This window comes from Ambystoma mexicanum, chromosome 2q (genome assembly GCF_040938575.1).
Source record: "Ambystoma mexicanum isolate Mex_15411 chromosome 2q, UKY_AmexF1_1, whole genome shotgun sequence".
NCBI lineage: Eukaryota > Metazoa > Chordata > Amphibia > Caudata > Ambystomatidae > Ambystoma > Ambystoma mexicanum.
The window spans coordinates 1,082,357,625-1,082,382,620 of record NC_090924.1 but is presented as its reverse complement, the minus strand read 5'-3'; the positions used below and the strand labels follow the sequence as shown (position 1 = coordinate 1,082,382,620).

Sequence of the window (24,996 nt, the reverse complement as noted above, 5' to 3'; positions counted from 1 at the left end):
AATCTGAGGCCCTAGATGCAGACATTACATCTGAGGATATCTCTGAGGCAATTAGATCTCTAGCCACCCGCAAGACTCCTGGGAGCGACGGCCTGCCCACTGAGTTTTACAAGGCGTACGAGTCCACCCTAACGCCCCTCCTACATGAGGTTTTTCGGGAAGCACACGAAATGGGGATTCTACCTGACAGCATGAGGGAGACCCTCCTGATCCCGATCATTAAGCCTAATAAGCCCCCTGATAGATGCGACTCTTACCGTCCAATAGCAATCCTTAACTGCGATGTGAAAATCCTGACGACAGTGTTAGCAAACAGACTAGCCAGAATCATAGGGGATGTGGTACATGAAGATCAGTGCGGCTTCATACCAGACCGAAATACTACCATGAATTTGCGCAGAGTGCAACACGTTATTGCCCAAACTGAAGATTGCACAGAACCGTACGCCCTGTTGTCCCTCGACGCCATCAAGGCGTTCGATTCGATTTTTTGGGAATGGCTAATGGCAGTTTTGGAAGGGTTTGGCTTCGGCCCAGGGTTCATTAGGTGGATCAAGATATTATACACAAAGCCTAGAGCCAGGGTAAAAACCGGGAAACATATATCAGAGGTCTGGAACATATGCATGGGAACCAGACAGGGTTGTCCTCTCTCCCCTATGCTCTATGTGCTGGGACTAGAACCCATTGCTATCTACTTCCGAAAACAATTTTTCGATGCTGGAATCCGGCTGGGCAACTCGGACCACATTATCTCCCTCTATGCGGACGATGTTTTATTATTTGTCAAGGACCCACACAACAATGTGCCCACGATGTTGGACGTCCTAGACAACTTTGCGAAGTTTTCTGGTATAAAATTCAGCCGGGCAAAATCCTGTCTTTTCCCCCTGGCAAACCTTAAGGGAAAGGAAACTTCGCAACTTCCCCTGTTGGGAATAAAATGGGAGCACACCTCGTTCAAATACTTAGGAATACACATAATGCACTCCCCGGAACAAATGCATGAACACAACACTAAGGCTGCACTTCCTGCCTTGAGGAAATCTATGGCCTTCTGGGCGAAACTCCCCCTATCCATGATGGGCAGGGCCTCCATAATTAAAATGATCGTCCTCCCCAGATTCTTATATGGGTTTCAAAACGTACACTTCTATATCAAAGCGCCCTTTTTTCGCCTAATGGAAAGGATGCTGAGAGACTTCCTGTGGGTGAAGGGAAGACGTAAGATAGCACTTACCACTTTGTCATTACCGTACACCCAGGGGGGAATCCAACTTCCAAACTTTGAAAAATACTATCTTTATCACCAAGTGGCTAGCTGACGATGCCACATCGGAGACGCCACTCTTACAGCCACTGATCTCCCCGTTGTATATGAAAGAACTTCCCTGGGCCCCCACCCACCTGATAGTAAATGCTCCCATGTTGGTCACTCTCGGCCGCAGAGTCTGGCGTAGGACTGAATCTCTTGCCCATGCCAAACATCAATACTCCCCGAACATACCGCTGATCTCGGACCTATGCAAATCCCCCGAGGACTTACAGCACCTCAGACACTGGGAACAAAAAGGGATATACTCATGGGGGGACCTGTACACAGAGGGGGAGTTCAAAGAATTCGAAACCCTCCAAGAAGAAAACGATGTTCACACAGGCCAGTTTCTGTGGTACCAAAAGTTAAGATTCACGGCAAGAACCAACTGGCCGACATGGCCAGAGGAACCAGAAACAAACCCCCTGATCACACTACTATACGAATTGGGTGAGGGAGGGAGACCGGTGTCTCAGATCTATAGCCACCTACGCGACACCCCCAATCCACGCAGCGCTGGTCTGAAATCCAGATGGGAAGCAGATATAGGCCGAGAATGAACAGATGGCGAATGGGAGAGGGCCCTGACATTTCCTAAAACAGTGTCCAGGAACCATAGATTTAGACAAATACAACTGAACCTCTTGCACCGGACATACTTAACCCCATCCAGGCTGGCCAAACTTCACAAAACTCAGAGTTCCAAATGCACATGGTGCGAAATGGACAATGCAGATCTGCTTCACGCATTCTGGCAGTGTGCCAAGACACAGTCCCTGTGGTTCTTTATACAACAAACTAGTGAGAAACTGGAGCTGACCAGATACGAATGGTCTCCGGCGGTATGCCTATTGGGCACATATCCCAGACCAGCAAAGCTAAAGCACCTCGCCAAATTAATGGATATCATGTGCATCCTGGCTAAGAGGACAATCGCGATGTCCTGGAAGAAACCATCGGGGCCTCAACAGAAAATCTGGCACAAAGAACTGAAACGCTGGGTGCTAGCAGAAACAAAAGCCTGGGAGGAAAGTGTGGCCAGATCCGCAGATGCCTCGAGCATGACCTTGGATGCTTGGAAAGGACTCACAGACCCCTTGTTCTACCCCTCTGACGATAAGCCCCCATGAGCCGGCACGAACCCACTATAAGAAGATCCATAGACTAAATTGGAGCCCCGGAAGCAGTCCACTCATGGCTGCTTGTAGTCCCGTCCAGAAGACCTCCCCTCCCCCGAAGGGCTTAGCCCCCCTTTACATCCCCATTTGGCACTGACTTCCCAGGAAACAAAATTGGAGATAGTTAAAGTTCTAATGTTAAGTTGCTATTGTTATTGTTCTGAGATGTAATGCAATTCATCCTCTAGTGGCAGTTGAGGTAACTGCCCTACGGTTGTACTTAATAACAAATGCCAATAAACAAATTTAAAAATAAATAATGGGCCTAGGGATGTCGCCCGGCTTGGGCCTCGGTGACAGAGAACGGTGAGCGCGCTCAACGGTAAAGTATGGGGACAGGGCTGGGTTGCCCAAAAGATCCTTAAGTAGGGATTCCACAGCATCTTCCATGCGCCCCTTAAGAGCATTTTCAGGGACTCCTATAATACGTAGATTATTTCTGCAAGAGCGCGATTCGAGGTCGTCACACTTCGCTCTCACACTACGCATATCACGCGACAGAGAGGCAACAGTGTCCTGCAGCGCATGTATTTCGTCCTCATTAGTAGATATCCGATTTTCAGCGTCGGTAATTCTGGTCCCCGCCTGATCCACCCGCGTTTTTAAAGAGGCGACATTCGCGTTGATGTCATCTAATTTCTCGTGAAAAGAAGCAAAGTTTTTGGCCATCGATTCCATGAGCGTAGTCAGATCAGGGGGTGCGGAAGTGGGGTGGTGGTCAACCTCCAGTTCCTCCTGTATGGGCGAGTCCCGTTCCACCTCTCCCCTCGGGACAGCTTTGGCGAATCTATCCATGGCTCCCCCCTTGGGGGTCCCCTTGATCTTGCTTGGCATTGTTGTTTTGGCTCCAGGGGCTACACAGGCCGATGGCGCGATCACCGAGGGAAAGAGCGTGGTCCCCAGGCCAGGGGGGCAGGGAGTAGATGTCGGTGTGTCCCCAGCTGAGATGGAGGCAGGACCCGGTAGGGGCACGGGCGGGCCGACCTTAGCTGAGATGTTAGCGTGGAGCAGTCAGAGAGAAGGTTCCAGGACCCCAGGGCCGGCCGCCGTAAGGGTCGAATCATGGGGGCCGCACCCCAGAACCAGTGAAAGAGCGGGATCTGACCCGCCAACAGCCGCCCCACCAGAAGCCCAGTCACCATACAATAGTCTCAAAGGGGGGGCCAGGAGGTCAGTTTCCACGATGATACGCGGTTGGGAGATGAGACAGAGCCCGCGCTGTGGGGCACACGGGCCTGGTACAAGTCCTCCAAGATGGGCTCCACGTGCTACCCATCCCCAGGGTGCGCGAGACAGGATCCGCTGGGCAATCACAGGGAGCGCAGCAGCCCCAAGGACTCGGGAGGGCGATAGGCCAGCAGCGGGGGCAGAAGGATGCAGGCGTCCCAGCCGCACAGAGCGGGGCCCCCCCACTGCTCCTCACCTCGAGGGGACGGCGCTCCCCGCCTGTCCGGGGCCCAACCACCCCGCAGGGGACAGCGGCGGAGGCCCACAGCCGGATGTAGAGTGGGGGCCGGGGCGCGCTCCCACGACGGCCCCAGCAGCAGGTCCCCAATGAAGTGGCTCGCCCAGGGGGGGGGGGGCAGCCGCAGTCTGCCACGCAGCCACGGGGTCCCGATCGGGCCGCAGTCCGCCCAGCGGGGCACCCGGATGGATGGATAGGGCACACAGGAGCAGGGTCACGCCTCGCGCCTCTGCAGCGCACGCCGGGCCGCCGAAAGGAGGGGGCGGGAGGCAGGCCAGCGCCGCGGTCCCCGCGAGGGCCGCCCCAGCAGGAGGCTCGCTCTGGGGTTTCCAGGGTCGGAGGAGAGCCGGGATTTCTCCGAGAGCATCACAACGATGACGGGCAGCAGCCCTGCAGATATGGGAGCAAATCGTATGTTATGGCCGCAGATGCAGGCAGATGTCCGCCAAGCCCACACGGAGCTCAAAGGCTAAGCAGCCATCTTGGGCTGCTCCACAGCGCCACCCTTTGAATGGAATTTTCGGCCTTGCTGGTAGGTTTTTTTTTTTTTAGACCCTTTAAAGGGATTCTCTGGTTTTACTCCAGTAATGTATCCCCTGGACAGGGATCCTCAGGGATAGCCCCCCGTTAGTTCTAGCCCCTGTCCAGGGAACCTGGGAGTGGCCTCTGATATCCCAATTAGTCCCTTTGCCCCGGTACCTCGGGACAAATCCAAGTTAGTCTAGGTTCTGCACAACCCCTGTGTGTACTGGAAAGGAGTCTCCTGGTTAGGTTGCTCTAAACAGAAGAATGCTTACCGGCCAACAGCATTTCTCTTGAAGTTCTTCAGATATACAGAACAAATGGTATGAAGACTTCCTCTCACCGCTAATGTTTTCTTTCGAGTGCCCACACGGAAAGCCCATCACAGTAGAACCAAGAGCGCCAACAATGATTAGGGTCGAGGCATTCTAAACATAAATTGTAGGGATCCACCGCATTTAAGGACGCCCCCTGAAAACACAGTGTGAACCCCTGTTGCTCCAGCATAGGTGAAGGGAAAAGGCCAACCGCAGAAATCAGGTAGAATAGTAATGTGGTAGGACTTGAAAAATACAGGGAGAAAAAACTAGCAGGTGCTACCTGGTGTCTGATCTTGACCGGAATGAAAAAATGACTGACGGGTGAGGCCTGGCCAGGTTTTAGGAAGGTAGGGCTATGAATGCACATGCTCTGGACCCCGCGTAAAAACTAACAAATGACTCAGGTTTTTGGGTGCTACCAAGAAGTTCTCGAGTCCCCATCCTTATAGGTGGAATGTCCCATAAGTATGGAGGAAAGGGGACGCGACTTGGGAGTAAGAGAGGAAGGTAATGTTGTGCACTTTCAGGCATACAAGCTTACAGCGGTAGATGGTAGCAGTTGCTTACTTACCAAGGCACATGGAATAACATGCATGGCCTAAGACCCATCTGCAGGTTGTCTAACTAAACAAAGTATCCTTGGTCTTATTTCAACTTCAGGAATTCTCTATAATTAATTGCACAACAAAATACTCCGGCAGTTGGTCCCAAAACGATCTGTAAATGAAGTTACATTCCATAAAAGCCCCTTTCATGGACCTCCTGCTACACAATATGCCCCCTGGTAGAGGTGTATTGGGGATTCCCTGAATACCTCTCTCCATTTTTTAGCACCTTTTGTTTCATGATATCCAGAGGTGCTGTCAAAAGCCTCCCTCATATGCACTTAAACCGTCAGGAAGACAACCTGTTTTATAGGAATCAAGCATCTTGTGACTGGTGCTACATATTATGTATCCCATGATAAGAAGAGCTTGAGAGTCATGACTGCTGTTGCCACGCTCAATAAATAAAAAGTTACTCACAGCAGTGACTGGAGTAGTCCTAGTCCATAGACCCCTTTGCTTCACACTGCATGGGTGTCCCACCACAGGGACGGGACCAGAACCATTTTGCCCTGCAAAAGTGCTTTTCCTCCTTAGAATTAGCATGCACATGGACGCGGTGTGGCCACATCACGCTAGCCCCGACCTGTGGCACCTCACCTCTGTCCCCTTAGTAGCATCGCAAGACGCTCCACATTGGCAACTTTTTAGTATGGTGGATGGTAGGTGGGAAGTATGGAGGAAAGGGGACTAGGAGTTCATCAGTCACTACTGCAAGTAACTTTTTATTACTTCTATGCCCTGCACCCTTTCCTCCATACTGCATGGACGATTAAAACACACCATCAAGATTGGGTGGAGGACTACATTTCTTCTGGCTTGTTGGCAAACAGTTTTCTTAACACTGTTTTACCAAATGCAGCATCTGACAAGGCGCTGGTATCCAGACAGTAATGCTTATAGAAAACGTTTGCAGATTTGCTAATTACATCCCACGGGACTTGTTGCTGAAATGCCACCACTGTAGCCTTGGCTCTTATGGCATGATTATTCATTCCCACTGGGGGAGATTTGATCTGAAGTTTGTAGGCTTCTGTACTGGTGGCCCCTATCCATTTAGCTACTGAGGCCTTAGAAGCCAGTGAGCCAGGGGAAGAACCTCCAAAGGTGATGAAGAGAGCTTCTGACTTTCTAAAGCCTGTAGTCCTGTCCAAGTAGAACTTCAGTGCTCTACGCACGTCAAGACAATGCAAAACCTTGTTAGCCTCAGAACTAGGGTCTGGAAAAAAAGGATGAACTCCATCTCTTGATTGAGATGAAAAGCTGACACATCTTGGGTATGAACTTCGGGTGAGTCCTGGGGACCAGCTTATCTTTGTGAAACAGATAATGCTTGGATCTTGCTAATCCTACGTGCTGACATTACTGCCACTAACAGTACTGTTTTACAAGTAACCAATTTAATATCCGCAGAATTCCTAGGCTCAAAGGGTTTATGAGCTAGGGCTTCAAGAACCACATTGAGATCCCAGACTGGATGCATACTAGCTATTGGGGGGGGTACATCCTAGTCAATCCTTGTAAATGCCTCTTACCCACTGGGTTACCTGAGGACATTTTTAAGTTGTCAGAATTGCTTTATGCTCCTGTCACTGCAGCATGTATCGACATGCACACCTGACTGTTGTAACGCTTACCTGATGCCTTGCAAGGACATATGGCAGACTCACGGAGTACCAGCGACGACCGAGAATTGGTATTTGGATGCAGGCTGAAGCACTACTTATGCGCGATGCTCACTGTGTTATCCGTTTCGTTTTTTTCCAGCTTTATTCAAGGAGGCATCTGGGCACAGATGTCAGACTGCAGCCCAATGCTGGATCAGGTAAGTAAAGGGTAGCTTTGCGCGTGAGCGCGGCTTCCAGCAAGCAGGCGGGAGAACTTGTGGGATAGAGCGTGCAAGCGCTTCAGTCTTTGTGGAGCAGATGCTGCACTCAGGTGCTGGTTTCTTCTGGAGATATGTCCGGATAAGCAAAGGGGCTAAGACCGGCAATTATCAGGGTATTTTATTTTTTATTTATTTATTTTACATTTATAAAGTGCTCACACAGCCCGCAGGCATCGAGGCGCTGTTACAGGAATTGTTTTTTTTTTTTTTCTTAGTTGCGTAATTGTGTGTTTTTTTTTCTTTTCTTAGTTACGTATTTATAACGCGCTTAAACACCCAGAGGTTTCTAAGCGCGGACCCGGGGATCGAACCTGTTGTTGCTTCGTGTCGTCTTGCTTCCAAGACGCGCACGCTGCCGCTGATCTATCCTCCCGGGACAGGGTAGCGTCATTCTCCTGCCAATCTCCAATGTGAAGCACAGGCGTGGGCCCAGGGTTTGGTTTAAATAGCCCTGGGCCCATGCCATATAGCATGCAATGGGGCATGGAGCTATTAGAGAATGTCCTAGGCGGTGGCCATCTTGGGGGTCTGGTGTGGCTTTACAGCGGTGGCCATCTTTGAAGGGTTGAACTTGCTGGAGAAGGATAAGTTTGAATGCCTTTGCTGCACCAAAGTGGTCCAGCCTCTGACTACTTGTCGGGCTATAGGGTTCCTCTCCCTGTGATCATGACAACTCTGCTAGATATGTGTTAAAGGATAACACCTTGTCCTATGAGCAATTAAGAGGATGGACATTGTTATCTCTCGCCTCAAAACAGAAACAGGACCATCTGTTTTTATACTGGGTTCTGGATGAATCTTTCCACGCACTTCAAATTATTTGTACATTTTGCTAGGAAGGGAACAGATTGTCTAATCTGTTAACTCCTCAGGAACCATGTTGTGATGGCATGTTTGTGAGAGGGTGGGGTAAATCACTGACCACCCCCCTCATTGAGGTAACAGGTGATGTTGCCCTGGCTGTAACTGAATGGCCGTTAGTTTTGACAAGTGAATGAGGCTGGAGAACCACACTTGTGCTGGCCAATGAGGAGCTATCAGAATATTGAGCAACCCTGAGAGTCACTGAACTTGCGAATGACCCTTTGTAAGCAAGGGGTTGGAGGAAAGGCGTAGCAGCAAAGCCTGTCCCACAAGAACTGAAATGCGTTCCCTCGTCTGTCCATGAGGAGAACAGGGGACATTTGGTGTTGTCTTTCGTGACAAACAGGTCCACATCCGGGAGACCCCATGTCCTGAGCATCATATTGAGGGTTACACAATGTAGTTCCCACTCGCACAATGCTGTGCCAAGCCTGCTCAATCTGTCCGCTTCTGTGCTGTCCTCCCCGCAAGGGGAACCTCTCTGAGGAAAATATTCAGACAGCGCCCAATTCCATGTTTCCACTGACAATCTGCACATGGCTGGAGACATTGTTCCTCCCTGCTTGTTTATATAAATCATAGCTGATGAGCTGTCACTTCTGATTAATACTGTTCTGCACCAATAGCTGAAAAGATTTCAGGTCTACAGATCTAGCAAGAAGTTCCATATAGTTTATGTGGTGCCGCCTCTCCATGATGAACCATTTTCCATGTACAGAATGTGGTCCCAACGTGGCTCCCCACCCGTCCATTGACAAATTCGACGTCAACATAACAGAGTGAGGGGTTGGGCAAAAGACCTCTCCGCACATATTTTTGTCCACCTGAAGCCACCATTGGAATGTGAATTCAGTCCGATTCTTTCCCCGTTTCTTGATCAAGACTTGGATAACTGCATTTGTGTTGATCTCATTTTGAACCTGGTGTGAGGTACTGTGAGAATGCATGATGCCATTAGACCTAGTAGATGCTGGTAGCACTATACAGTGGTGAAAGGTCTGCAACCAAGTTGAACGCCTCATGTCCATGCCTACAGCCATACCCCCTACTTGCAGCGTCTAAGTGAGAAACAAGACGCCACCAACATGTCTTCGGCAACCAACTTTGCCTCCACCAGACCAGGTTTGAAGGCTGCCTGGCGTTCGACAGGTAGGTCTGGTAAGAAATCTCCTATTTCCCTCCATGATTTTTGCATTGGCAGCCACCAATAACGTGTCAGCATTAACCTGCCTTAAATGTAGCCCAAAGATGAGATGAATCTTTTTTTTTACAAAAGATTCTAACAAATTGTCCTCTTTGGAAAGACAAGACGCTGCTGGAGACACTGAAGCGGATGTTGCAGTAGCCTGCTTGGAATACACGGATGCTGCTGCCACCAAAGAGGAATGTGGTTGTGGATGTGATGACAAAAATATTGTCTCGCCCGCCATCCATCTGAGCCTGGCATTGAGTCGTTTGTTTATTGACGGGGCAGAGTGAGCTTTGAGCCATAGTTTTTTGGCCACCTCTCAAACATCCTTTTGGAAAGGAATGCCAGGGAGATTCAATGCTCTTAAGACTAATACCTCAGCCAGCACACCTCCTTCTCTTTGAGGTACTGGAACCCCCAAGAAATCTGCAAATCCTTACATTGGATCATGGAATGCACGAGCTGAATCGTCCATCCTCCTTTTCAGACTCTTGATGTAGGGAATTTGACATGCAGAATAGAAGATTGCTCATCCCGAGGAACGTGAATTGCCACAGGTATTAGGTTATGGTTTGTGTGTGGGGCCTGAGGATGTAAAGGGCTCAGAGAATCCAGCACTGGTTGAAGTGGCATCTGCCCAGGAGGCAACAGCAGAGGAAGCAGTGGTAGAGGGGATGGCGGATGTGAAGAGGAGGTGGTAGCATTGGTTGTGGTGCCCGAGGAGGCTGAACCTGAGGTACCACTTCCCTAATTATGGATTTTAGTATCCCGTTATTTGTTGAGACCTTATGAGTTGCATGAAGCGGTCGAAAAAAATTCTCCTCACGGGTAGCCTGTGTTTGCTACCCCAGGTGGGTTAGAGTCTTGCGCTGTTACTGTATGGTTCCAAGTAGATGTTGAGTCTATTTCCCCAACTGACCATACTGAAAACCACTTCCCTCTCAGGGTCTCCCTGGTTGTGTGGGGTAAGCAGTATTCCATGGTGCTTGAGACGGACCCCTGTCACCAACCCTGAGGCCAGACTGCCTGAAAATAGGTTGTGCAGGCCGTTTGTGTGGCCCACTCTGAAGGAGAAGAAACTAATTTTGTTATAGATTCTTCCTCCTACTGGGAGCTCGGCACCACTAAATGCCACTGGGTCTTTTCCCTCTTCCCTCAAGCACTCGCTTGTGTGCCCCCTCCTGAAAAAGCCTTCTGCCGACCCCTTTTGTCCGGCAACCAACCGCCCCATCTCTCTCACTCCCTTCCTTGGGAAACTGCTGGAGAAGTTGGTCTTCCCCCCAACTGACCCAACCCACTGAGCTTGTTGGTTGCCTGCAAGACTATCAATGTGAATTCCGAGCATCCAGAGGCGCGGAAACTGCTCTCCTGAACAGATGTGAAGAATTGCTTGCATCTCTTGACACCAACTCACCTGCTGATCTCGTTCTACTCTAACTCTCCTCTGCTTTTGACACGGTTAACCACTCCATCCTTGCAAAACGGCTCCTTGATAACTTTGGTATCTCGTAGCAGACACTGGGCTGGATGACCTCCTTCCTCACTGACCGTCCCTCCCAAGTTATCCTGGGCTCTTTCTCCTCACCCACCTCTATCTCCACCTTTGGCGTTCCCCAGGGCTCTATCCTTTCACCCTGGTTCTTTAACATCTATCTTGCTCCTCTTGCTTACCTTACCTCCACCTTTTCACCACACTTCCAGTGCTAAGCAGACAACACCCAACTCTTCTTCAGACTACCCTCTGCATCACTTCTGACCTCTGTCATTCCGGATTGCCTGTCCGCTATCCAGGCCTGGTGTACCTCCAATGACCTCTGTCTCAATGCCAGCAAGACTGAGATTCATCCTATTGAGACTCCTGTTCCCACTTTTCTCCCTTCACTCTGGTCACCCTCGATGGGCTCTCCCCTCTCTCCTTCTTCTGAGACCAGAAACCTGGGAGTTATCTTCGACTCCTCTCTCTCTCTCTCATTCTGCACATCTTGGGCCTTGCCAAGAAGGCCCATTTCCAACTCTACCTCCGCAGTTGCATCCTCCCTTTCCTTACTTTCCCCCAGAAGCTCAATGTCTCCAGAGCTCTGGTAATTTCCAGGCTAGACTACCAACATCCTCTTCCTTGATATACCTTGTTCCTCTACCCACACCCTCCAGCTAATCCAGAATAGGGCTGCAAGACTTATCCTTGGCCTTAAGCTCAGGGACCATATCTCTCCAGAAAATCTTTCCACTGGCTCCCAGTTGCTATAAGGATCACATTCAAATCCCTCTGCATCATCCATAAGGCTGTCTGGGGCCAGGGACCAGGCTATCTGCAACTCACCAAATACTCTCCTTCCAGATCCCTCCGATCCACCAGCTCAAACTCTCTGCTTGTCAAGCGCTTCTCAAAGCAGGGAGCGGGTGGCCGTTCTTTCCTCAGCTGGCTCCCTCCTCTGGAACAGCCTCCCCCTTTCTTTCCATCTTCACCCGGATCTCCATAAATTCTGCAAACACCTTAATACTCCCCTCTTATCCTCCTCCTTCCCGCTCTCCCTCCCGTGCTAAACCCCACAGTAGCTGTGATTGGTGGCCTGGGCCCTTTTGTGTCCTTACGGGTCCTGGCCTTCTGTTTGATCGCCTGCAGCATCTGCACTCCCCAGCACTTGCCTTCAGGCACCACTTGGCCTGTGCTGCCACCCTTCTTCCATCTAGTGGTCACTGCCTGGCACTTACCTGTTGCCTTTGCAACCGGCTCCTGCACTTACCTGTTGCATTGCAACTGCCTCCCCGGCACTTCACCCCTCTGTGTATCCTCTAGCACTTACCCCATTCCCCTGTCCCTTTTCTCTCTCTGCACGATCCAAATGTTCATACTGTCAGTAGGACTGCTTTTTTGTATTTTGCATATTCCATTGTCTTCCGTTTCCCTTCATCCCTTCCCTTTGCCCTGTGGGCGCTTTGAAAGCAATGTTTATGTATAACCGCCTTACAAATACCCAATAAAATAAATAAATAAAATAGCTGGCTGCCATTGACATGGTAGATTTATGAAGAGAACAGGGAGGCAGGATGCTCGGTGCTGAGCCCTGGGTTGTAGGCCTTCGCAGGCCCTCACGATTTGACCCGGTGTTGAGACAGAACTCAGTTAACCCGGGAGGCTTTACACAATCAGGCTTTTGTCCGGAAGTCAGGTCACATTTAGACACTCCCTCAGGCCTAGGCCTAGGCCTGGTATCAGAGCTTTTAGGCCCCTCGGCGCCTCAGACCGAACAGCCGGTCCCTCGACCTGGGAGGATCTAAATACCCCTCTGTGCGTGCAGCGGTAGCCTGAGAGACCTCAGGACAAGAGATGGAATGTGGATCTCCAAGACCCCTATTAGTGCAAGAAGTCAGCTGAGGTAATAAAGATCAATGACTTACCCGTTTGGCCTTGTAACGGGCAACATCTTTGAGGTGATCCGAAGGAGACTGCGAGAAGATCTCTCTCCACCTGTATAAACGATTTTTCAATGATCTGGGGGTGAGTGCATTACACGCAGAGCAAGAATCCCACTGGTGAGTGGGTTCCCGACACTCCAAAAAGAGCAGATTGGGGTCCGACGCCAGGAAGGATCGCTTCGGAGAGATGCAGAGTGAAACCAATCACTACCAACATACACCCAGGAGCGAGGCGCCGGTCGGTGATAAAAAATGAAGTAGAACATGGGTAAATACGGCTATGCAGTACAAAATACAAACGCTAGCGCAGAGTTGGTCTGATCCCATCCAAGCGGAAAAGAGGACTGAGGTGAGGTATTGGAGGGTGGCCCCAGCGGTGCGTGTTCACGGCTACTCCAATGCTCATCCCAAATTTAAAAGGGAATGTGCTTTTGCGGGGCAAAATGGTTCTGATCCTGCCCCTGGACGCCCATGCAGTATGGAGCAAAGGGGACAGGACGCAGGAGTAACCAAGGCATGAGTGCAGACCTGCTTCATATGTAGGCTTGCACTTTCAGAAGGGTCCACTTATCTTACTTCTGAGACATTGCACAGTCTCCCCAGAGAGTCGGGTTTTGCATCTGCCGGACTTCACGTAGGCTGAAAAACTATGCAAGCGCTCAGACAATACGATGCCCACACTAATTGATACCAATTACTCAAATGAAAATAATCAGGACCTGCAACTGAAAATCCACATCAAGAAAAGGAAAACATCAGAGATGAACCAATCGCACTCCGAGGGAAGAGCGAAGAGAATAACCAATAACCAACTTTATTGTCTAATCCAACTAATCAAGAGCACTATAAAAAGGCTGCAGGATATGCAGTAGTTGGACATCCATCACAGAAGGGGCAAACAGGATTAACTAGGGACTGGATACACAGCAAAAAAAACACTTACACAGACGCAGGAGGTTGACCTTGCCATAGGGTGATAATATCACAGTCGGACAGAAAAAAGCAAAACCCAGAGGAAGAACTGCTTGGTAGTAGGAGTATGTCATGAGAAAGTGAAACTGGCACAAGGGCTACACATGGTGCGAGGAAAATATCAAGGCCTGACAAGGACCCTAAAGCAAGTGAGGAGAAGTACTTGCTGGTAGGAGTGTGGTGAAAGGGACTGAGATTGCCAAACAGCAAGCATGGTGCTATATCCTTAGGACTGAGATTGTCAAGAAGCAAAGTGGTTGATGCATGCCTTGGAACCAAGACGGTTATGGATGTTTGGATTAGGGAAACCCAGTAAGCTACATATCCCCAGAGTTAGATCACAGACATTTTGAATTGACACCAACAAATTCCCTTTGACACAATGACCCTTATAATTTCTAGTTTGAGTCCCATAGAATTTATAGGTATTAACCGGCCCATCCCGGCAAAATGAATAAGGTTTTATTTATAACTCTGGTTTGTTCTGTCGATTTTGCATCACATCTTAAGTTTAACCATTTTACTTCAGAATACAACAATGTCCCCACATCCCTAATGCTTTGGATTACCGCACCTGCTTCTTGTCCTAGCAAGTCCTCCAGTTCCAAATGATGCTGCGTCCGAAGATCTTCCATGTCTTTCTCATAACGAGTGGCCAACTCATCTCTGAGGTTGCAGATTGCCTTTTCTTTCTCCGCTTGCAGATTTTCACAGAGAACTTCCAGATGAGCAGAATGAACTTGCATCAGACTAATGCGCTGGGCTTCCATCTGTAGCCTAACATCAGCCTAGCAGGGAAAAATAAACAGTTTTATATAACAACTAAAAGATACATGCGATAAAGATGCGCATAGACATACATGTTACTCACCTTTGGAGATGCTTTTTCTGATGGATATGGTATTTCTCTTGCAGATAACTCATTCTTTGAAGTAATATCCAGGTGTTCTCAAACTTTTTTACAAAGCCAATTGAGGCACTGCACAGCTTAACTGCAGTTTCATTGGTGCCAAAAGTAACTATCTTCATGCATAAACAGAGCCACATAAGCGCAATGACTAAAGTTGTACTAATTTCTCCTGGTTGAAGATGCTAATGAATGGTAGAAATGTCCCAACATAGGATAAGCAAACCGCTTCAGGGCATGATGGATGGATCAATGAAAAATCTGTTGGAGGAATACCATATCCAGCAGAAAACATTTCTGAATGGAAGAAGCTTGCTCTTCTAATAAATACTTTCCTACCACAGACTCATCTATTGAAAGATTCCCAGAGCATTACAAAACAAGCATTGTCAAAAGACAACAGTTAACGCTTATCTATTGACAGGCAGGAATCCCGAATTCATACATTTTGAACATTACAACTTAAATATATTATCACCTCTACAACCCATCCCAAAATATTGACGTTATTACTCGTCTTTGCCTCTTCTATAACAAAAGAAAACAAGAAGGCAAGTTAATTACTGTACGGATTAGTAGTCAAGTCTGTAAACACAAAGATGGTGAGGAGCACACCTGCATTAAATACATGTATGACTATAGAGGGTCTGAGAGAGAATTACAACCCTGGCACTGGGTTGGGAATAAAAAGAACAAACGGAAAGAGCCCACAAACTGTTGGACACTCGCGTCTTCCGCGCAACTTTTGCTACTGGGTACCAGTCAATACTTCGATAAGAATAATTAATTTTAATTAAGGATCCCCACACAGGAATCTCAGTTTTATCAAAACAGTTTAAATTTAATTCAAATAATCACATCCACTCTGTTTCGTCATAGGAAAATATATATATTATTTTCTTTTTTGATACAAAATAGGGACAACAATTTAGAAAATTGTTTCACATTCCTCAAACAGTAAGATGACTTGTCAGCTCAATGCATTTCAGGGAGACCCTCCTTCCTCAGGAGCAATAAATCTTTCTTTTTTCCTTTACAAACTTTCTTCCTTGACAGGATCTACAATCTAAACCTATACATGTTCATTATATTAAACTATCATGATTCTCAATGCATGAAAATTTCTAATTTGTAACAGCTACATTCTTAAATATCTGTCATGGTTCAATCTGTGATCATTCTCCTGGTGTGGGTCTTGTACTATCAGTCCAAGCTTTATATGTAAACCTTTTCCAACTGAGGAGACACCAGGATGGATCTTTAATAAAAGTTGTTGCACCCTGTCAGCAACTTTTTTGAACGCAAAAGGAGAGCGGAACACCAGCACGCAGCGTTCAACTGCGAGAACCCGGTATTGAGTACAATTACGTTCCGAACCGCTTATGGACTTTTTTGCCCATTAAGGCAGACACCACCGGTTGCAGAACGAAAGGAAGGACGGGCGCGTTGTGCTTTCGCTTCCCTGACACAGTGCCACTAAGCCTCACTATTGCTCAGAAAAAGCAGTCACGCATGCAAGAACCTGATCTTCAAATAACAAGAAGCGGTCAGCATTTGAAGATGTTAGCGATGACAAAATAGAACCTCCACTCTGCGGTGTCGACCTTTAAAGTTTTGTCAAGACTGATGGCAGAGAACCCACTGATATAGGGAAGGACACAGTTTCAAGCTCAAGTGAGGACATCAGTATGGGATGATTACTGAAGAATGCATTGTCACTAATAATAAGTCTAACTGTTGCATTCCCAGACATTTGTGGTTTTGATACACATAACTACACTCTGTTGTGTAATTATAGCACAGTTAACCCCTGATGAATTTCCCACAGTAGTATTTCACTTGTATGTTAAGGAAAGAAACATGTTGGGATAGATGAGTATGTTTCATTAAGAATGTGAGTAGTATTCTGAATTGAATGCCTGATGTGAGTTTTAATTTAAGAAATTATTTTGCACAACACTTGACACATTTTAACAAGATTAGTGTTTCAAAAATACAACCCATTGTTGTATTTAACTGTCTTTTCATGTACAGTTGTGTATTTTGCAACAAACATTTTTTTATTTCATTTGCATATAAATAAAATTGTTATTTTTGTGATTAAAATTCAGCTGACTGATGAGTTGATTGAAAAGCTCCTAGCCAGTGACCCTCGAATACGAGCGGAATCCGTTGGATAGGGCCCAGTACCCTCCCTGAAACAACACTGTAACGCAAGCATTTTTGTTGTCATTTAAACATTTTGCAACCTGTTTTGAGGGATTGCTTGCTGAGGTAGCTTTACCTCGCTCGCGCCTCCCACAGTTCTTGATAGCATCCTGTCAGCAAACGTACAAAAACGAAAAAGATATTTTAATCCATTGAAACCCAACCGTGGCTCAATCCAAAAGACAACTCAATCTGTTAAGAATACAAAAAAAACTGATCAACCCAACCTTACTGCGAACTAAATAACTGTAATGACGTAACACACTCCAACTTTCATGGGTCCAGTATGCTGTAGAACCAGATTCCTTTCTCACACACGAGAAAGCAGCATCTATCTATATAAGGTTTATATTGCGCCGCTCGCCCGTAGGCCTCAGGGCTCTCACAAGTCATACAACAGAAAACACACAAAGACATGGGGGAGAAAAGCACACTAAGATGGCAAAGGGTTTAACCTATTCCTTTATCAAAACATATTTTTTGAAGAGACAGTTGAAGCACATTCTCTCAGGTCCGATGGAAGCATATTCCATAAGGCTGGCGCCCAGACATCAAAATTTGCACCGCCAATTTCTATGGGGGGGGGGGGCCGTGGTTGATGGAGTCTGAGGGTGTTATTAGAACGTAGGGTACGTCTGAAGGGGAACTTATTTATTCTGGACGAAAGATAAGAAGGCACTTCAACCTGGAGACACTTAAATACCATGGTCCGGCCCTTTAACTGAATACTTCCCTCCACCGGGAGCCAATGCAGTTTCCTCCACGCATCAGACATTCAGGCTTGATGTTTCAGGCCACATACTGCCTGTACGGCGCCATTTTGTGTGACCTGCAATATTCTTATGTTGGTCTGGGAAGTCCCTACTAGCAGGCTGTTGCAGTAATCTAATTTTGTGTTAATAATGACAGCAGCAATCAGTGCTCGATTTGCCTCAGAGAGATATGGGCAAATCTGCCACAACAAATGGATATAGTAGACACAAGACGATTTAAGGTAGGTGAAATGCTTCTTAAACAATAGGCGAGAGTAAAAAATAAAAAAAACTCCCAGTGTTTTTACATAGTCAGAGACTTCAATGTTGTTGCCAGCAATCTAAAAATGCTTATATTGTAAGTCGAATTTTCTCATTTTCTGTTGGGTCCCTATGATAAACAGCTCTGTTTTAGAATTATTAAGGGCTAACAATTTCATGGCCATCCAGGATTGTAAAAGACTTAATTCTTTCAGAATGCTCTATATATAATACGGAAGGCTTCAGTAAAATCTGGGTGTCGTCTGCGTAGTTTGCGAACTGTATCCCTAAGGAGGAGAGAAGATCACATAATGGTGGGAGTAAGTGTTAAAAAGCAATGGCGATAAGCAGGAACCCTGTGGGACTCTGCATAAAAAGGGAGGTTCTGCATGATTGAGCTATTTCCATAACCATGTTCATGGTTCTAGGTCCAAGAAAGGATTTGAACCAATAGGCGGCAGAGGAGGTACATTTGCCAACTTTAATTAATCTGTCCGCTAGAAGGGAATGATCCACTCAATCGAACACAGCAGAGAGATCTAACAACAGTAGTGGTGCCATATTTCCACCCGAATGTTTGAAATATTGGATTTTAGATCCAAGAGAGCGGTCTGCATCCCATGATTGGGGCGAAAGTGGAATTGTTCCAACGCAAGAATGTCTTCTTGCTCTATATACTTTTGATATTGATTATATGCAATTCTCTCCAATATTTTTAACACAAACAGAATGCTCGTGATGGGTCTATAATTAGCAAAATCCAGTCCAGATTTTCTTTTTTTTTTTTTTTTTTAGCAATGGTGTAATCCATGCCTCTTTGATATTATCAGGAACATAGGCTGCCTGGAAAGATCAATTAATAAATGTGGTGACCCTTGGTGCAAGTGTTTTGAAAAAGTCCTTAAACATGGAGGCGGGATAAATCTCCCCCTTGCATGATGTTAGTTTTAACTTGCGTATAACCTCCATAACCTCCTCCTGAGATACCTCTTTAAAGGTGAATAATGGAGTTTCAGTAGCGATAAAGTTACTGGGGGAATAAATTACGTTGGTGTTCTGTATTAGAGACAAATATGGATGTGCCACTATCAATGCGCTTCAAAAGGTACATAACATGAAATTGTGATTTTAACAATTCCTTTATTCCAAACATTGGTAGACTGTGTTTGCCAACACGTGTTTCGAATGAGGTCAATAAATAATAATCAAATAAATGTCTGATTCGACCAGTACAATGGTGAATTAATTGAATATTCTTTGATGCTATCACAATGATTAATCCTTCTTAGTCCCCCCCCCTCACCCGTCTGTCACCTCTTTGTTCACATAACTGGCACAATGAACCGATCTATGGTTTAACATGGATGTATATCTTCAAAATCCTGTTTATTTTATTGCATTCACCATTGTACTGGTCGAATCAGAGGTTCATTTGATTAATTATTGCCTTGATAAGGACCACATAGGTCAAAACACGTGTCGGCAAACACAGTCTACCACTGTTTGGAATAAAGGAATTGTTAATATCACAATTACATGCTATGTACCTTTCTTGGACAAGCGCATTGATAGTGGCACATCAACGTTTGTCTGCAATTTTCTACTAGGCAGGGGTTAGCTTAGTGGTGCCACTGTCTGCAGCTATCAAGCTCTTTGCAGTGTGATTATCACCATACAAACTCTGAGGCAGAGCACCCATTCTTACCTGGTATACCCCACATTCTCTTTCCCGGTGTTCTGTATTAGTTTCACCTGGCCAGAGATGTGTTGATGTTTTAGAGTTTTCTGGATAAATCCATTATGAATATTCTGACACCAGTCATTATCAATGACCGAGGATTTAATCGTAGTCCCCTTTAATTCCTGTAAAATGCTTTTTTTTAAAAATAATTTTAATTTTTTTTTTCAACAAAAAACACACCAAACATTACAACCAGTTAGGAAATTCATGAAGCAGTGGTAAAACGCTACATTATAAAATGCTCACTTCTGTCCTCCCCCCTCCCCATTAACTTGAGCCTTTGTGTCCGTGTCATCGCCTGAGCCGCCTCAGGTGTCACTATCATCATCATCATCTCCTGCAAGTCATCTGCTTCGTGGTCGGCTTGGTGGGGGTTAACCATCGAAGTCACCATTTGCCTCCAGGCTATCAGGGGACCCACCTCTAGTTAGTGCTTCATACCAAGCGTCAGTCTCCGCCTCTGCCTCTGCCCATTCCAAGAGGTCTGTCCACCACATCTCCAGTCTAGGCCTGTGGGCCGCTTTCCAACACATAGCGATTCTGCGCTTGGCCAGGACATAAGCCAGGTCCTTCATTTTGCTAATATGTTTTAGGTTATGTGGAATGGGAAAGCTCCCAGGCATGCATGCCCAAGCAGATCCAACGTCAAGCACCACCCCACAGCTAGTTTTCAGTTCTATCCAGAATCTGTTCACTTCCGGACAAGCCCAGAACATGTGCAGTAACCCAGCCCCCTCCTCCCCGCACCTGGGACATTTCTGTACAGCTGAGCCTCCGAACCTATCGTGCCGGGGGTCAAATATGCCCTGTTGGTGACATATAGCTGGATCTGCTGAAGTCTAGCATTCCGGGATACCTTCTTGAGGTACCTTTGTGCCCTTTCCCATTGTCCATCTGTCATGGGTTCTCCCACCTCCTCCTCCCAGTCGTGCCTTAATTGAAGCAACTCCTTTCCTGTCTTCGTACTCAGTAACTCCTATATCCGGGATATGCCCGCCCTCCGAGACATCGTACATCATTTCTATGGTGGCCTCGGGTTGTTCTGCAAGTACTGTTTCAGGCCACCTTTCCCTCACCCGCTTCATAATTCTGGAGTAAGTAATATGTTGGTCTTTATGCACCCCGGTCTCCTCCATCAGTCTCTGGAATCCCAACGCCTCCCCCTCCTGCCATATGTCACCCAGGGTGGCCAGGCCCTCCGGTTCCCAGTATCTGCGGACCCCTTTAATCAATTGGGAGTCTTCCCCACATAACACCACTAACAGGGCATGTTGAGAAAGCGGGTCCGGGTCACCCACGGTTCACCATGTCCTGCACCAGACCTCCCAGCCCAGTGCCAGTAATCTCCCCATCCCCGACACTTTTGTTTTGGGTAACCACACTGTCTTTCTAAGGAAGTAGGGGGCAGTGCCACCCTGCAGAAGCCTGGCCTCCGCAGATTCATCTTCGGACAACCACCTAGCCACATAGCAGCTGTCCCGCCAGATAATACAGTTCAAAATTCGGCAGGTTTATACCCCCCTTGTCACATGAATTTTGTAATTTCCAAAGGGCCACCTTGTTCCTAGAATTGTGCCATATGAAGCCCCTGCCCAAGCTATGAAGTCTGACAAAAAATCGTTTAGGAATCAAGTACGGGACATTTACAAATTAGTGCAGCAGTCTAGGCAGTACAACCATCTTGAGCAAAGCTGCTCTTCCCATCATGGCTAAGGGCAATCTAGACCAAACCACCATGCTGTTTTTGATACCTTCGACTGCTTTCTCAGTGTTGTGTTTATGCTCTGCCTCTATCCTATGAAATACATTTATGCCTAGGTATCGAAACGTCTCGGTCTGCCAGGGTATCTGCAAAATAGGCAGTTTCTCCGGTGGAATGCCTCTATATCTCCCCAAGGGGAACACGCTGGACTTCCCTGGGTTCACCTTCATGCCCGAGAGGGTGGCATAGCGCTCCATTACCTCCAGGACATATTGCAAATTTTCCTCCGGGAAGCGCAGGTAGAGGAGCATGTCATCGGCAAACAAGGATATCAAGGCAGACTGCCAACGGTTCCAAAGCAAGAATATATAACATGGGCGACCATGGGCATCCCTGCCTGGTCCCCCTCCAGAGTCGCCATTTATCTTAGATTATGGGGCCTGTTTTAACTCTTGCGATGGGGTTGCTGTATAGCATCTTGACCCATTTTATGTACCCTGGCCCCATCCCGTATCCTTTCAGGATCGCTATCAGCCATGGCCACCGCACTGAATCGAAGACCTTGACTGCGTCCAACGACACAATGGCCAACTCACCCGGGTCTTTCTCTGTTTGGTCAATAATATGATATAGCCTTCTGTGATTGTCAGTGATGTTTCTGCCGGGGACGTAGCCTGTTTGGTCCGGGTGTATTAGTTTGCCAATCACTCGCTTGAGCCTGTTGGCGAGCACAGCTGTGAGTATTTTGCTATCTTGGTTGAGCATCGACAAGGGCCTGTAGGACCCACAATCCGCGTCCAGCTTACCTGGTTTCAAAAGCGGGATAATCACTGCTTCCCGTAGAGACTCTGGTAGCCCTCCCCATTCATAGGCCTCATTAAACATAGCCAGCAGCGGCTGGAGCAGCTCCTGGTTATAGGCTTTATAAAATTCACTGGGTAGTCCGTCCGACCCAGGTGCTTTACATGTGGGCAGGTGTTGGATCACTGTATCCAGTTCATCTGAGGTGATTGGAGCATCTAAGTCTGCTCGTTCCAAATCGTCTAAAGCAGGCAGACCTATATCTTCTAGTGTTTCCTGAATTTCTTGACCCATATCTCCGCCCGCATCCTCATTCAAGCATTTATAATATCTAAAGAACTCTTCATTCACCCCTCTTGTGTACCTCGGATCTGACCGTCCTCCCCGCTGACCTCTCTAATCACCGGTCGGGGTGTCTCATTTTTATATGGCCAGGCCAGCAGTCTGCCCGGCTTGTCTCCACCCGCATGCTGCCTTTCTACGTATTTCCTGTAATTCAACTTACATATCCTATCCCAAAGCTCGCCGCTAACGTCCTTGTCATGATGCCTACCCCCGGGTACCCAGACCAAATCCAGCAGACCCAGAAGCAGGCATCAAGTTATTCCAAGCAAGCCCAACAACCCCTGCTAGGGGCTATTTGGGTGCAGTCCTGGCATCTATGGTGCCAGGCTCATATGGAGAGTCAGTCCTGGCGCCATAGGCCCCAGGCTCACAGTTTTAAACTTACCTGATGCAGACCATGCTGCAAACTTACCTGAGGCAGACCATGCTGCAAGAGCTCCAAGCCAAAGGAGGCTTGGAAGGGACTACTTTACCTAGGGACTATTTTTTACTCGGGTGGGGCTGGGGAGGAATACTTACCTGAGACTACTTTGGAGGCTATTTAAACCACGCCCGAAGAGCAGCACACGCTTCGCGTTATTCTGCATCCAGCAGCGTAACGCTCACCGTGCCTGCAAGTCTGCATCCAGTCTTCTGCCACACCCGCCTCGAGTCAGTAGCTCCTAGAAAAAGGGAGAAAGAAGGAGAAAAGGTTAGAACAAGAGCAATACCTTTGATCCTTACCTGAATTCCCGATCCACCGCGCCTTCGAGCTGGAAGAAAGAAGTTATTTTATGCGCGCCGCCTCGCCTGCTGCAGCGCCGCACTGATCTCACCGGCCTTCGCAGCATCTTCACATTCCACCGCATCCTTCTGCATGTTCCCGCCGCACTCCGGCACCTAAGGGGAAGACAAGAACAGCAAGGTGAGCCAAGGGAATAAACAGAGGCAATATTAGTTACCCCCAATAGACTTACCTGATTTTACCACCGGGGGTACTATTCCTCTTAACGGGTCGGCGCAGCTTCCACTGCATCCTCGCCAAACCCCGGCCCCTAAGGGGAAACTAAAGGACAGCAAGGTGAAACAAAAGGACAAACAAGGGGAAACCTCCTCTCCACAATAGACTTACCTGATTTTACCGCCGGAGGCATTATTCCCCGAGATTTCATACTTTCTCTCAGCGCCTGAATAAGGGAGAAAACAACAGGTTACATATTGACATTATTTTATCGAACTGTGTTGGATAATACAAATCCTTAGCTGAATATTACCGGTTGCCACGAGAAACTCTTCGCTAAGGTCAAGCTGCAACCTGCAAGGAATCGGACAAGAGTGAAAGTCAGGCATTTGAACTCTTACGAACTACATACTTACGGCGTCTTGCCGGAAATCTCAGAGTCAATATTGTTCTGGAACTCACCAATTCCTTCGAGCCAGTGAACCAACTGGTTATCTACGCGCCCCTGCGCTCAACGCAGGATGGAGAGCTCATCTTTCCAAACCATCAGGTGAGACTATAAGAGGGGACATCAAAGGTGATCAGTGGGTAGAACAGCGGGAGGGGGGGGGGTTAACGCTCAACTCCACAGGTGGTTAATTCCCTTTCTCCATTTGCAGAAGAATATTCCTACGGGCCAAGCAAACGAAGCTGGGTGGGCCAGTCCAGTCCGTCATCTCGGCACTACGCGTCACCTTGGTGGAGACCGCAGCTGTCCAGTTCAGATCGATGCCCCTGTGGGAGCCAGGTGAGCGTAACAGTCCTGCAGTTCCCTTATCTTTGCACCAACTTCCCGGGTGGTCCCCCTTTTATGCGTCAATCCCCCCTCCCCACCCATCCCCAACAAATGCCCAGCTCCATCCCTGGACCTCAGGCCCACCCGCGTTTGGTCCCTCCTCGGTATCCCTGAGGACAAGAACCCAGCAGGGTGTCACCGGACTACCAGTGAACTAACTAAGCTTAACGCTATGGGGGTACAAGGATTAGCTCCCAGGAGCTCCCGCTTGTGTAATTAAGGCTGTTCAGCTCAGGCAGATCCTGCATGCATGTATGGCCCGAGCAGCACAATCCCAGTAAACCGCCACCAATACTATATTCCAGTCCCAGTGTATTGTGCTGCGTCACCCTGGGTGCCACAGCCACATATTACTTATCTTCTTCAGCACCCGTCTGGATTCCCGATTCTTGGGGGCAGCTCTGCGTGTCCAGCCACCCATGGCGTCCTCTGGAGTTTCAAAAAACAAAGTTCTGTTCTTGTGGAACACCTTCAGTTTGGCCGGGTAGAGCAGCATATACTAGAGGCCTGTTTCACGCAGCCTTCTTTTCACCGCCCCAAAGTTCATTCTGCTACGCTGCACCTGCAAAGTGTAGTCAGGGTACGCGGTTATCCTTGCCGCCCCCTTTTCAATTGTTCCAACCTTCCGGAAGAATTCAAGTATTTTTTCTCGATCCCGGTAATTCAAGATCTTTGCAATTAGTGGCCTGGGAGGGGTCCCTGGTGGCGGCTTCCTCATCAGGGCCCTGTGCGCCCTTTCAACAGCAAACCCCTTGGTCAGCACCCCTTC

At 47.8% G+C, this 24,996-nt stretch overlaps 1 protein-coding gene across 3 annotated transcripts in view; it reads right to left on the bottom strand.

Moving 5' to 3' along the window:
- AKAP9 (A-kinase anchoring protein 9) overlaps positions 1-24,996 on the bottom strand; it is a 2,953,299-nt gene that overhangs the window by 2,440,267 nt on the left and 488,036 nt on the right. For all 3 annotated transcript variants that reach the window (XM_069648423.1, XM_069648424.1, XM_069648425.1), the window contains one exon: positions 14,310-14,523. In XM_069648423.1, the coding sequence (XP_069504524.1) occupies positions 14,310-14,523 (214 nt within the window). The remainder of the gene's footprint in view (positions 1-14,309; positions 14,524-24,996) is intronic.